At 38.7% G+C, this 14,235-nt stretch overlaps 1 protein-coding gene across 1 annotated transcript in view; it reads left to right on the forward strand.

Moving 5' to 3' along the window:
- The window catches only part of MYLK (myosin light chain kinase), a 155,734-nt gene that overhangs the window by 90,202 nt on the left and 51,297 nt on the right, over nucleotides 1-14,235 (forward strand). The window contains exons 16-17 of the mRNA XM_059820604.1: nucleotides 2,324-2,440; nucleotides 5,037-5,123. Coding sequence (XP_059676587.1) covers nucleotides 2,324-2,440; nucleotides 5,037-5,123 — 204 coding nt within the window. The remainder of the gene's footprint in view (nucleotides 1-2,323; nucleotides 2,441-5,036; nucleotides 5,124-14,235) is intronic.

The following is a 14,235-nucleotide window of genomic DNA, read 5'->3' on the forward strand; positions in this document are numbered from 1 at the left end:
TGACTTATTGTTAGGGTGGGATGTTTCTGTTCGCGTATGCTGCATAAGGAAGTGTTTCTTATAAGGTGTTAATTTACATTTCTGCAGTATGCAGTATGCTGTATGGACAACACTGCAACAGTATGAGTGGTGAGGAAAGACCTTATGTCACATTAGTCTTCAATGAGGTGATTAGCATGCAGGTGAAGAAGGGCTTTTGAGCAGGTAGAAAACTCCAGCAAAAAACTAAAGTAAATGCTGCTTTGTTCCAGTCCCTTAATGATCCAGTTATCCTTAAAAGCCAGACTCCTTCCCTGCAGTAAGTTGGCCAGAGATCTCCTTCCTATGTATGTGTCATTGTTCCATAGTTTATGTTCTTTTGCAATAGCATTTTTAGGTTCTAATGTGTGATCTTTTCTAATCATGTTATATAGATTTATACAAATTCTTAGACTAGAAGTTATCTTTGGCTTGCTCTCCAGTTGTCTCTAAACAGCAGACGCATGAATTTATATTTGCTAGATGCCTGCAAGAATACTTTTCTAGTGTCCCTCCTCCATTTGGAATGGAACTTCAGCTTGTGACATTTTTGGCTCAGCCTGACTCGTGGAGATGAGTTGCCTCAGGGAAGGCATGTGGCTTTTCTTTTCATCCTGTGGTTGGCTAAGCACAGCACATGAGACTGAGGGGTCAGTTCCCTTCTGAAATACTTTTCACATTGTTTCTCAGGGGTAAAATTGTCATTATTTAGAGCTTCTTGATTTTGTGGAGGATGAGGAGGTGGGAAAAATTCATTTTCTTCCAACCCTTGCATGCGTCTGGCAAACCAGATTTGTTGGGAACCATTTGAATGTTTTTAATAAGATTTGTCTTGAATAATAACATCCAGTTTCACAGTGAGGGCAAATCTGAATGCCAAAAGCTTAATTGCCATATCAGAACTGAGGTCTAGTCTCTAAGGGGAGTCAGTAAACTCCCAAAGTTTTTCTGATAGAGGGGTGTCCTTTTCAAGGACCATTGTCACCTGTGCCATCTCCCACATCACAAGGGATCTATTTGATGGGGAGCCTGGGATCAGGCACTCTGGGAGGCAGAAGGCAGCCTCCAGTTAACATAGAGCGAAAGGTGACAAATAGCAAGAGATGCTGGGAAATTTCCGTATGTCTCAGGACACAGGGGAAATGTCTAAAAAAGAACATCTATCCACTCTTGCCATTAATAAGGAGAGACTGTGAGAAAGGTAAATGGAGGAAGGGGGAAGGTATTACTGCGGTTGAAACAAGTGGAGGGTGGAGGCATTCTGGACAATATAACAGCAATGGGTGGAAGTGCACAATGTCTCAGGCTGTGTTTAGGGGACAGGCTTTCCAGTAAGGAAGGAGAAAGCAAGCCCACACTTCACCCTCACTTAATGAAGGATATTTGGGAGGGGAAAGTCTGGAGAGTTTTAATAGGGGTTTTTCCTGGGGAGCACAGTACTTTGTTGTTCCAAGCAATGCAACTGAGCATAAGGGCTTAGGTAAACTATGTTCTCCTTCTTCACCCCCAACTACTGGGAACAGCTTCTGTTTTGGTTCACAGAGTTTTATTTTTTAAGAGGAAATGTATTTCCCCTGGGTCATACCAAGCTTCCCTTGATAGAGCTTATGTTGCATCCTGTTTCTGCAAACCCAATGAAGTCAAATTTTGCTTTTTTGTTTGAAAAGAAATGTATTCATTGCAGTGACAAATTTGATTGCCACTGATATATTGAACTGTCTAACAGATGTTTTACAATATCAGACACTTGTTCTCAGAGTAATTAAAGCAAAAAGAAAATGGCTTTCAGTATAATTTTTAAACTTGGGCATAAAGCCGAAGTTCTACTTTCACACGTGGATGCTCATGGAAGTGCTAGAGATAAGGCTGAATCAAAATATTGCAGATGGTCACTTGATAGAAGCCCTCTTATTTACAGTCCTACACTGCTAGCACTTTTGCAAAAAGATCATCGGAGTGAGGACTTCTTATCCCTGCTAGAAGACAAAGAAGAGCAGCAGAGATTCTGCTCTAGGTCTTCTCTACCCTCATCCATTAACCACTTTAGGGCTGCAGGGACAGCTCTGAGTATCCTAGGGAACAGCAATAACATTCAATTTATCTATCAATGTGTTTTTATTTTATTTAGCATTAATAAGGCTCCAATTCTGATGTTGAATTTTTAAGGACAAACCATCTTTTTCTAGCAGTGAAGTTCACCTGTAGTAAAGGATTGGATCATTTGATGCATTCTGTTCCTTAATAGCACTGAGGTTATGTGAACTGCAGCGTAATATCCATTTGATCTCTCTTTCCTTTGTATTAGGGACACTGTGTTCACTTACCATTGAGAAGGCCATGCCTGAAGATGGGGGCGAATACAAATGCATAGCTGAGAATGCAGCAGGAAAAGCTGAATGTGCTTGCAAAGTGCTGGTAGAAGGTAAGTACTTCGCTGGGTATGGGAAAACCCTTCTTTAGAACTTCCTTCTTCCCCCATTTATTTCCCAATACCAGCCTTTATGAACCACATACACAAAATAGAACTCTGCCCCCTTCCCTCCTGCACTTTTCGGTCAATATGTAATTCAATGTCTACCATAAAGGAGCATGAGGAGAGAGACAGTACAGAGCCAAGGGCTCTGGCTGCTTTGTGGAATAATCTATGTTCTCCTGCTGCCCGCGGTATTTCTACAAGGATTTGAGAACAGTAAGGTGAACACATGAAGATTTGCTTCTGAGCGGTATGCATTCTTTAAGAGCATGTAAGAATTCGGTGTGTGAGCCTGGGTACCAGTTCGCCTCAGGACTATGTATGGCACATTTCTCAGTCCGGAACTTTTCAATTCTTTGCATCCAATGCCATTTGGTCATTTGGCTTTTTTCTAGTGGGAGTAAAAATAAACAAATTAGCAGCTCAACCACCCTTGTATGCCAGTCTTAGAACATGGACAATTTGCTGACTGAGGTACCTGTTTTCAGCCTCAGTCATGCTGATGACGCTGTACTCTTGCCAAGTAGTCTTGGCCTTGGGCAAATATTTTGTCATGAGGTTGAGAGCACAGACTGTTAAAACTGCCAAGGACTTTAACTTACCTAAGAGACTTTAGCCAAATGTGCTTCTTGTCAGCTCACTTTCTGGTGAGCTCATCCTTGAATACTCTGATACTTTCCACTGTGACTAAAAAGAACACAAAACTAAACAACAAGCCCAATAACATAGATCTTGTGTATTAAGCCTTCACAACTGTGTTGCAGATGTGGTATTTTGGGCAGGAGGTCTAGAAAAGAAATCTATTATTGTAGCATGACACAAGGTAAGAACATGATCCTGTAACTCCATCAGTAAGGGTCAGTCTTCATATAGCTGGAAAAAGAATTAATTATACATATAATTACAATTAATTATATTGGTTCCTGTAATGGCACTTTCCATGATACTATGGTCACAAAGTAGTCTGGCTTAGATATTTGGTAAACTATTGTTTATATTTCTGTACTTAAAGTAATAAATTTTACCAGTGCTGAAGTTCAAAGAAGACTATCAAGAAGAGGCTTTAAGCAAAATCTAGTACCCTGTAACACCTTAACCGACACAGATGCAGACGGTTAAAGATGAGATCATCAAGTGCTTAGCACACAGTAGTTCTCTAGAGCTGCCCTAGTATCTTTTAAATGTTTCAGTCACCTATGTGTTTTTTCCTTTGACTTTGTCTTCTGATCTCCTTCAAGTAGTTGCTTTTCTTCCTGAAGCCTCCCTTAGCATATTTCCCACTTCCAATTTCCTGCTGGGCAATGCATGTTCTAGGAGGCTGGAGGTAGACTTTGGCTTGCAAAGTCTTGACCATGGGAGGCTTTCAGCTCATGACATATTCATTACATGATGAGGTGGTTGGCGTTAACATCAGCTGTCTGGCTCACCCTGGTAGTGGCACCCATGGCGTTAGGAGCAAACTGCTTACGTAATATTGGACTCCAGGATGACCTCATTTTTACCTTGATACTGGCTGCCTCATCTGTCTTTTCCATTTCCTACTGGCATGCTGCTTTGTGTGGCTGAGAAGAGGTTTTTGAGGAATGGCACCACAGCAAACTCCAGCTATTTAGGAGAGACCCCATTTAATATCCCATGTCTGTGACTGGCAGAGGGGATGACTGTTATTTTTGAATTAGAATTGTGATCTAAAACAACAATTAAAATTGCTCCTTTCTACTCAGACTGCTGTCAGCATCCCAGATAGTAACCATAAGTAACCATAAATATCATTACATTCCTTTTGGCCCCATGGACTCAAATCACTGGAGGAATATTTGACTCCAGTTGTCAAATTAGCTCAGGGACAAATCTGTAGAATCTGAGTGTCTGAACTCAGATCTAGCACAGCCTTCTGCTCTGAATTGTTTGGTACACATGGAAGAGAGCTTGTATTGACTCTCAGCTGTCAGTGGAGCCTGCAGTGCTGAGTAGTTGCTAGATATGAGCTGTGCAAGCTTGAGAATAATGAAATCCATCAAAATTGAGTCCTGCGGTGTCCCTTTTGCAAATTTTCTTTAGGAATGAACCGATATTTTCTTGGAAAGATTTAAACATACAGAAGAAATGCTACTTTTCAAAATACGTTCATCTATATAGATCACATAGACAATGGAATAGAAGAATGACATGGCAAGAGATTCTTTTGGATGAAACGATGCTTCAAACATGCCTTTGTTTCCCTTTTCCATGCACTGCCTAAAGCAGCTTTGTGCACATTGTACTTTGTTCTACTCAGTTAAAATAGACTTAATCAGCTTGGACGGTGCCTCTTGTCTAGTTGCTTTCTCAGGTTCTCAGTGCAGGTTCTTTTGCAGAGGGCTTCTCCCTCTCTGCTCCCTCTACCTTTTAGAAGTCTGTGCAGAAAATCTTTCTTAAAAACCAAAAGGACAGCAATTTCCTCTAACTTTGCAGAAAGATCCAAAACAAACTGATGTTAATAGGCAGCTTTTTCATTATTGATTTTTCAATAGGATTTGTATTTTATTATTTGTTTTGATTGCAGATGCCTCATCCACAAAGACCTCAAAGCCCGCTGAGAAGAAGACCAAGAAGCCTAAGACCACACTTCCCCCTGTGCTACCAACAGAGAGTAAGTGACAGTGATTTTAATTACTTCCTTTTCACTGGAAACAAAAGAGTGCTTTGGGATTCTGTGGTCATTCCTTTCTGTTTGCAGGCATAGTATCAGAAGCTTGTGCTGTTTCTTTAACCCCTGCACATAAGTCATGTGAAATGAGGTTTTTGCCTTGTAGGGATTAGCAGTAAGTGCTGAAACCGTGCATTCAGATCTAGCCCACTCTATTCTCAGTTTTCCATAATGGTGCCATAAGCTTATGACACAGATTTATTTTTGGCTGCCTCCCAAAAAGCGCAGAAATTCTCGAGAAGTTTGCTTCAAGTCATGTTGTGTCCTATGTAGACAATATACTGTCTTACCACTGGTAGGCAAGGTATCTTGACTGAAATGTCCTGTAGCATAATCTGTCCATTTTCCCATGACCATGGAGAATGGTTTGGTGAATTTTACATTCCTTGTTTTAAGCCTAAATGCTTTACTTGCTTTTAATGCTTTCTGAAATAACAAATCAGCTATAAATTCCCATGTTTGCCACTCTGAATACATGCATTTGATTAAGAGGAAACTTTAAATGGCAAAGGCAGCACAATAATGTCAGTTGAGAAATTCCCAATACCACTAGTACTTTTGAAATTAAGCGTCCATGGGATACAAAGATCTCTTTAAATCAAACACTGGATTTTGAAAGTTGTCCACCACATGAGTTCCTCAAAAGGTGTAAAGACACGGTTCCAATGGAAACATAAAATATTTTATCCAGCTCTCTCTCGAAAAAAAGAAACAAACTGTAATCTGATTTTCCAGCATGGAACATTTTCAGCTGCTTTCAGCAGGACTCAGTGCAGTTTTGTACCGATTGATGATCGCAGGTAATAATTGTGCTTCTGGAATTGTTGACTTACATAGAGCTATGCTCTGGGCTACAGCAATTTCTGAGTTGCTGGCTGAGCATTATAACTTTCCCTCCAGCCAATCATTTGGGGGTGTGGGAAGGGTCACACCGACATGCTCCACCTCTACACCTGAGCTTCAAATGCTGTGAATAATAGCAATTAAGAACAATAATTTTGTTCTTGTACATCAATAGAAAAGAAAGTTTTAAAGCCATTTAAAGCTCCACGGGATAGTGTTTTGAATAGTGTTTTCTATGCACTTTCCTGTTGCGCTGAAAACATCAAGGTAACCAGAGAGAATGTTAGAAAGCTGGGCTTTGGAAAACTTTGGAAAAATACATATCTAATTTTGAAAGGATTTGGCTGCAGAGATTCCACAGGTGGTTTTTAACATCTCAACCTCAGTCTCTGAGGACTGTGGGTGTTTGTCTGCCTGAAATGAGTGTTATATCTGTACATTTGTCAGGGGCAAAATATGCAGACTGATCCGGTAGACTTCACAGTTTCAATATAAACTGAAATCCCTTTCAGATGTAGAGAATTTAAAGTTCCTTACCTGAAAGAGAATGGGCTTAACAAGTTGGGTATTTGTGCATCTTTACTATATTTCTCTCCAAAAGAAGGCTAATAAAGAATGACTGTGAAGTAAGATGTCCCAATCTAATACGGAGATAAATTTTTACTCTGATCTCTTCTAGTCTTTGTTGCCACACCAACTCATGAACAGTCCTAATGGCAAGTAGAGTATAAGGAATGATATGGAAGAAATAGAGAACAAAAATTCCTAATAATCCCACTGAATAAATTCTGAATTTTGAATAGTGAATCCAGTCACAACAGTATATACTGTATGGGGTACAGAGGCTATATACTCTCTGTCATTTTTAGAAATACTTCTCACGGAAAAAAATCCATATTGTCCATTTTCTGTAAGAAAGTACAAGTCAAATTTCATGGTTAGCAGCTATGTCAACCTTTTCTCCCTTCAAATAAATGATAAGTGATCCTTGGTTTTTGCCCTAGTAGAAACCTCCAGGAAATCTTATGAAAAGTAATTAATTTTTGTTCCTGAAAGCAAAGATCAATACATCTCTTTTTGTGAAAGAGAATGAATGTCATTGGTATGTTAATCTGTAGAATTTTTCTTGCTCTGAGAATAGTTGCTGACCCAGGTCATTTGACTGCTCATTCTGACAATGTTATTTTATTACTGGAAGCTTGGGTTTTGTAAGCTACAGAAATCCAATAGTAAGTAAAATTTTGGGCACTAACTCTTTTGAAATGCAATACATACTAGACTCTGGATTAGAACAAGCAGTTATTCTCAGCAGAACATCTATGAAGGCAGCTTTGTAGCATTCAATGTTTAACAATATCTCTGAATTGATGTTTGCAGTGTTTACATGCAGAAAGATCGCTCCCATGCTAGCAAATTAGGAAAATTATGTTGTATTTCTTTTTGCTCACAATTAATATTCTGTCACCAGAATTTAGTAATAATTATGACTCTGCAGAATGCAACTCTATACTGATAAATAGAATAAGTAATAATGTTTTTGAGAATAACAAACAGATCCAGCTTTGAATCTCAGTGAAATCAATCCAGAGGAAGAATGGAGGAAGGACACCTCTCTTTTTAACGTTGGAATTGGTTCATTCTTCACTGACCGTATTGACTTAGGCTTTGTCACTTGTGTCTTTGCTAGGTGGATGTGAAATGCTACTGAGTTAGAATAATAAAGTGTTACATTTCTTCTGTGCAGATATAAAAGACTAGAAGAGACAGTGGAAAATTGGAACCTTTCATTATTTATCATACTGCATACTCCATGGTATGCCAGAACAATCAGTGGATGATATAAGGGTCTTCTAGTTTGACATAACCCTGCAGCAGAAGTACTAAGCTAAAAATTCTCACCACTTGAACGTTTCTCTAGTGAGCCTTGAAAGCATCTCTGTAAAGGGATTTGGGCACCCAATTCTCATTGAAATTAGAAGTTACTTCAAATTAGAGTTAAAGGGAATTGCTTATTTAAATTACCAAGGCCACCTGCAAAATCTTCAGTGCCTATTAAACAAATGGTTTTGGCCCAACAGGCTGTGGAAAAATCAAAGTGCTACTTGAGATTTTTAAGAGTAAATAAGGATTTCATGGTTTATAAATAAATATTCTCTTTTTCAAAAAATCTATTACTACTCCACACTTCCTAATATTTTGTCCTCCTTAAAGTGTCTCAAGCTGAGGTCCAAAACAGCAGTAAATCATAGCTGGAGCAATTAGCCCAAGATCAAGCAACCCAACTTTCTTGATCCTCAGTCTCGTGATTCATTTGCATGCCATATCCAAAATACCAATACTTTTTAAACTGACATCCCAAAACTTTACATAAAACATGAGTTTTCCAAAAAGCAGATTTTTTTTTTGAAGGTTTTTTTTCAAGATGTACTGGGGGAAAAGGCATGTTACAACAGTGAGATGCTATTTCTTAAAACTTCACCAGGGCTGAGCAGAGCAACATAACTTTACTATAGTCGGAAGAAACTTTATCCCAATCGTTGCTAGTGAGAAAAGAATTGGCTTTAATGCTTTAGAAAATAACCTTCCTAAATCTAAGCATTAGATTCAAGCATTTGGAAAGAAATGCCTACTGGTTTTTGTAGGGCTAATGCACAGCACTGCTTCCAGTAAATATTAAGAAATGGCCACTATCACCTGTCATGACCAGTGGTATGAAAATCTGACAGGATATCCCGGATTCCCTCATCTGAGTAAGAAATTTGTTAAACCCGCTGTTCTCATATCCAAACCACATACGTTGAAGGGATGACCCAGCACAGAGTTTGATTGCACAAATAAAAGTTCTTCTGCTCAGTTAAAAATAAAGTTATGTCAAAGAAAAGTATTTCCTCCATACACTTGCAAGTAAAGGAGCCCAAAATAAGTTATTTAGTACCATTAGTATTTGGTAACTTGCTGATAAAAATATTTTATATCCGCTACTGTATAAAATCTGTTTAATTTAATGTGAAACACATTTTTGGTTTAGTAATGATGCACTCACTTGCTGACAGTTATTAATAAAATGTTGCCACTGACACTGTCCAGATCAAATCCTCTGGAAGGCTGCACTGTTATGTTCCCAGATCTGATTTCTCAACATCGTTGGTACTTGAATGCAAGACTGAGCAGTGGCATCTCTGAAGCAGCATGTCAGAAATGTACATATGTCAGACAGAACTCCTTAACGTTTTATATATTCTTTTCCATAGTGGGGGGGATTCTAAGCATTTTAATTACCATGGAAAAATTATGAGTCAATGGCCAAGAGATTAGCACACAGTTCTGTTATTTGCTCTTCAGTAAACAATCTTGTCAGAGAACGCAAGTCTACAAGCACCATTTTAAGAAAATGTCATTAAAACATTAAACTTGATGTGTCTGGTTTAGATAATATATAACTGAATCAGTAAACACCTCAAGTCTTTTTGTTGATTTCCATTCTATTAATATAATATGAAACACAGCACTGATGAGTATAAAATATTTCAAAATCTTCCCTTCATGTCAGATTGTTTTGTCCTCAGTATAAAACTTGCCACTGTCTAAGGGAAGAACTCAGTTACTAAGGAAGTGACTAATCAGGTCAGAGATGTTTTCTTAATTGCAGAATTAAGAGCACTGGGTAGCAGCTGTGATCTGGTGACTGTGCTGCTGCTGTCCTCTTTGGTCCCTGGGATAGTCTGAGATGCTTTTAAGGGTCAGTGAGGCTATTCAAACCAGTTCTTTCAGTCCCATTCATTTGTCAGAAGGTCCATGCTGCTCCACTCCTGGCTGTTGCAAGAACCAAGACATCTTCTGCACAGTGAGTGCAAGGTATCTACTTAGTGTGTTGGAACAATATGAGTTACATTGCCAGGGAAGCTTCTGACCAAACTTTTTCAAAGAAAAAAAAAAATCATCCTTTTTCTAAGAGAAGCTGAAACTTCCTCTTTTATTATAGGTAAATAAAATTGTCATGAGCTGTTTTTAAGACCTAGATATGATTTCTCTGAAACTCTGAATAATGAAAGGTGCTGACTTCATTCCTCGGGACTGGGGTCCAAGGGTGAATAACTGTGGCACATGGCCTCACAACCAAACTAGCTGAAGTAAAAAGGCAATGTAAGATTTAACTTGGTGATTCCGAAGGTTAGTTGCCTCCACAGACGAAAAGAAAATTCAGTTACTGTACTTATAAAGAAAGCAATGGAGAAACACTAATCTGTGGTGTAAATAACTTCTCCTTGATGCCCAGTTCAGCACTGTTTAGCTAATGCCAGGTATGCATTTTGAATCTCTGCCAGGTTACTTTACATCTCACACCATACTGACATTTTCTGAGTTAATGTTGGCACAGGACAGTATTTTCCATGTGTTTTTCATATAGTCCATCCTACATAGCTGTATGTTGACAGAAGAAGACAGAAATGTTTATTGACTGTCATGCAGAGAAAAATGAGTACCGTTTTTGCAACATGAACTGAAGAGGTGCCATGTACCGTTAATTCCCAGCTAAGTCATTGACTAGAAATTGCAGATCTGAGGCATGTAATAGAAGCATTGATCAAAGTTTCTTCTCTGTAAAACAGGGACCTAAATCCATTGGTTTAATTAATGTGTAAAAGCACATAAGACCTAGATTTTCCCACTGAAATCATTTGGAGCACCTGAATGTCCAAATACCCAACAGAATTTTCCTGCTTAATAAACTGGGTAGCCGCATAGTAACCTAGTTTAGATTGCTGTTCCTACGCACTTGGGCACAGCATTTTAACATCTAATTGTAGCTGTTCTCGCAGGACATGAGAAGTATGAAAATTAAATCTATATTTAAGAAATTAGCATTCGTGTTCTCCACCAGAGCTTTTAGTGGAATTCACATGACCTGGGTTGTTTTGTAAGCTCTGATACTGGATCTCTTCTGCACTGCTCAGATTTGCTTTAATTGCAGAAATTGCTCAAGCACTGTGCTACTAAACTGCTATGGAATTGATTCTTCCTCCAGCTGAGCTGTTTTAAAATACTGAGTTACTTTCAGTGTACCGTGTTGCATTACTGAAGCTCTGAGTGTGCTAGTACGTGCTAGCTCTCTCTTGACTGGAATGCAGGAGTGAGTATTTGCTGGATTTTTATTTTTATTTTGAGAAGGAGGAGGCTGGATTTTTTTCAATTAGAGGACAATTTCTGCATGATTTAGAAACTAAATATGGGATGTTGCAACAAAATGACAGTTGTTTTTAATGAAAAAATAAAAGCTATTAAAAACTGTTCCGAAACACGCAAACTCAAATAACTGACTTGTATGGCATTTAGTTTTCTAATTTCTGCTTGTCATCAAATTTAAGCCAGAGTTGCTTTCTAGTTTATTGTATTTAGATAATAAGCAGTTATTTGGAAACAGTATGAGGAATTTGCTCTTTGAGAAGCAATGAAGCAGAACTGTTTAAGCTTTCAAACCTTGATGAAATATTCAGGCTACTGGTGCTAGTGCATTGTCACTGTCATTTTTCTCTGTAGCAATTAGCATAGGTTCATGAATGTATGAATAAATTGGTAAGTAATGATGTGTTGTCTTTTCCTACTACAGTTGTAGCCATCACCTTTCTCCTATTTCATCTTGTCTGTGCTAAGTAATACCTGTAATATGTTTTTGTACCATCAAGGAAGTCTGTGACAGAAGCAAGGATAGAACTGAAGAATTCATTGCCTTGACCACAAGGCCAAGTGTTTTATTTTTTCTGTACTTCTAGGTCTCAGTCACTCCGTGCTTTCTAGTAGAGGGGTTTGAAAGAGGTTACGCTGTGATTCATTTACATGTGGGAGAGAGAGACTTCATAATGTCACATCCCACACGTCTGAAGCATTCAAGTGAGATGGGGAAGAATGAGCAGAGAATTGAATCTGGGTTTTCCGTCTCCTGTGTAAATATTCTTGTTACCATGATATCTGACACATTACAGATATGATTTCTTTTTTCAGTTTCTCTTAAAGGAAACGGAAAAAAACGATTTGGTTCCTCTCAGAAGATGAAATCTTGAAAAGTTTTGCATGAGGGGAAAATGGTTTCCTATGTGACTGTAGTATTAGAGTATGCATTAGCCCTTCTCCTATCCTGAGCTCCAATGAGGCTCTTCCACAAGCAGACAGAAGCAGGGAAATGTCTTGCTCCTTATGTTAATGGTGTTAGGTATTTATTGTACTTGTTTACGAGGTGCTAAAATCCATCAATATAGAAGACATGCACATAATTTTAGGCATGTCCCTCAAGCAAACAGTAGAAATTATGGACTGGTTGGAAATGCTGAGTACTGATGGTTTTTTCAGACTGTAAGAGTTTTACTTCATGCTTCATGAAAGCAAGTTGTGCAGAGAGCCATTTCAGGGGAGGGCTTTGCCTATTTTTAGTAAAATTCCAAAAATGGAAACAAAAAAGAAACACGGAGGCTTCTGAACATATCTGCTCTCACGAATTCAACATGAGGGCAAAGAACGGCACAACCAAATGTCCCGCAGCTATCAGCCTGTATGGGATCTTTCCCTTTTTTAATTTATGTTCCCCCCCCCCCCCGACACAAGTTCTCTAAGAGGCAAACCTGCCTATAAAGTTATGTAAATACCAGCCCTGTAATGTTTACATTAAGTTGTTTCTAGAAGGCACATTCATTTAAGGAGGGAATATTATGTCCTTTTTCTTCCAGGCTGGTTTTCAGCTTCAGCCTGTTTCAATGTAAATATCAAAAGAGAGACAAACTGTCTTTTTTTAAAAAAGCAGCAGAGGCAGACTTGAACTAACATTTCCAAGAGGCTCAAATATTTTAATGAAAACAATCATTTGACCTTGTCAGCTTTGGGTAATCTTATTAGATTTTTTTCACTAACTGTCTCCAGCAGCTTTTGAAACAAAAATTGCGTTTCAAAGAGATGCATGAGATGAGCTGGTATTCTTAAGGAAGATCTAAGAACAGTGGAGTGTACACCATTAGCCAAAGAAGTCAGCTTCACAGACCCAGACGCATCTTTGTACTTACCCCCTTCCACACTGCCCCTTCCTTTCGTTTCTGCTCAGGGCTATTTGTGTCTGCAAAACAGGATATGCAGCCAGACCTTCCAGCAACCCTTTGCAATCTGCATGGTTTGATGAAGTCCAGTGACAGTCTGTATATCCTCAGTTAAGTGAATGTAATGTCCTGGTGGGTAAAAACTAAAAATTAAACAAAAATTTTGTATTTACATATAAAAAGCAGTACCCTAGCTGAATGAGGTGATGGGTTCATGTTCTTTGCTTTGCTGCTGTGGAAATCCTTGTTGAGGTGAGAGCCTTTTAAACTGCCTTAAGCACAGTCCCCTACTTATTCCAGGTCTGGGAGGGACACCATACATCCATTCCACTTACAGGTAAATGTAATACCTGGTCATTCATTATACATCCTAGCCTGTATAGAAACATTGTTCTTTAACAGTGATGAATTGGATGTCACTGACTGTAGTTGTGAATGAACAAATTATGTTAATGGGGTCCCTTCCGTGATGAACTGAAAGTGACTGATAGTAGGCAGAGAAAAGTGAGAGGGGTATCTGAGTATATAGATATGCATTTTGTGCACGTATTGTGCAAAGGCAGAGAATGACATTGTCAGCCAGGAGGAAAAAAATATCTTGAGATATTAAGAGTCAGAGTGAAACATGAACATTTGGAGTGTGATGACTCCACCAGCACCTTGCTTGTTAACTAAGGTGCAACAAATATACAATGGAGGCCAAGAGGTGATAGCTGAGTGAAAATCATGCTGGATTAAGGAATTTCCTTTTCCTCCTATTTGTCTGCAGTGACATTTCTGAAAAGTAGCAATAGTGTCTGCAACCCAAGATGGCACTTGACAAATGGTGCTTTTTCCTCATCATTGGTGCTCTTTGTTCATGTCAGGCTTAACGTGTGGAAGTAATCAAATTCATGTCATTGCTTTAGCTTGTTTTAAAAGCCATTATAGTTCTGAGGAGATACCCAACAGCTATTTCATTCTCAGTTTAGAGAAGAGCAGAGAATCTGATGTCTAATACAGCACACACATACACAAATATTTACACGTTTTTAAATCACATAACTGAGTTAGTTTGCATGGGATTATGCATCTAATGAATAATTAATGGATTACTCCATTAACAGGGATGTTTAACAGCAGATGATAGGCCA

The sequence above is a fragment of the Gavia stellata genome, chromosome 8 (genome assembly GCF_030936135.1).
Source record: "Gavia stellata isolate bGavSte3 chromosome 8, bGavSte3.hap2, whole genome shotgun sequence".
Taxonomy (NCBI): domain Eukaryota; kingdom Metazoa; phylum Chordata; class Aves; order Gaviiformes; family Gaviidae; genus Gavia; species Gavia stellata.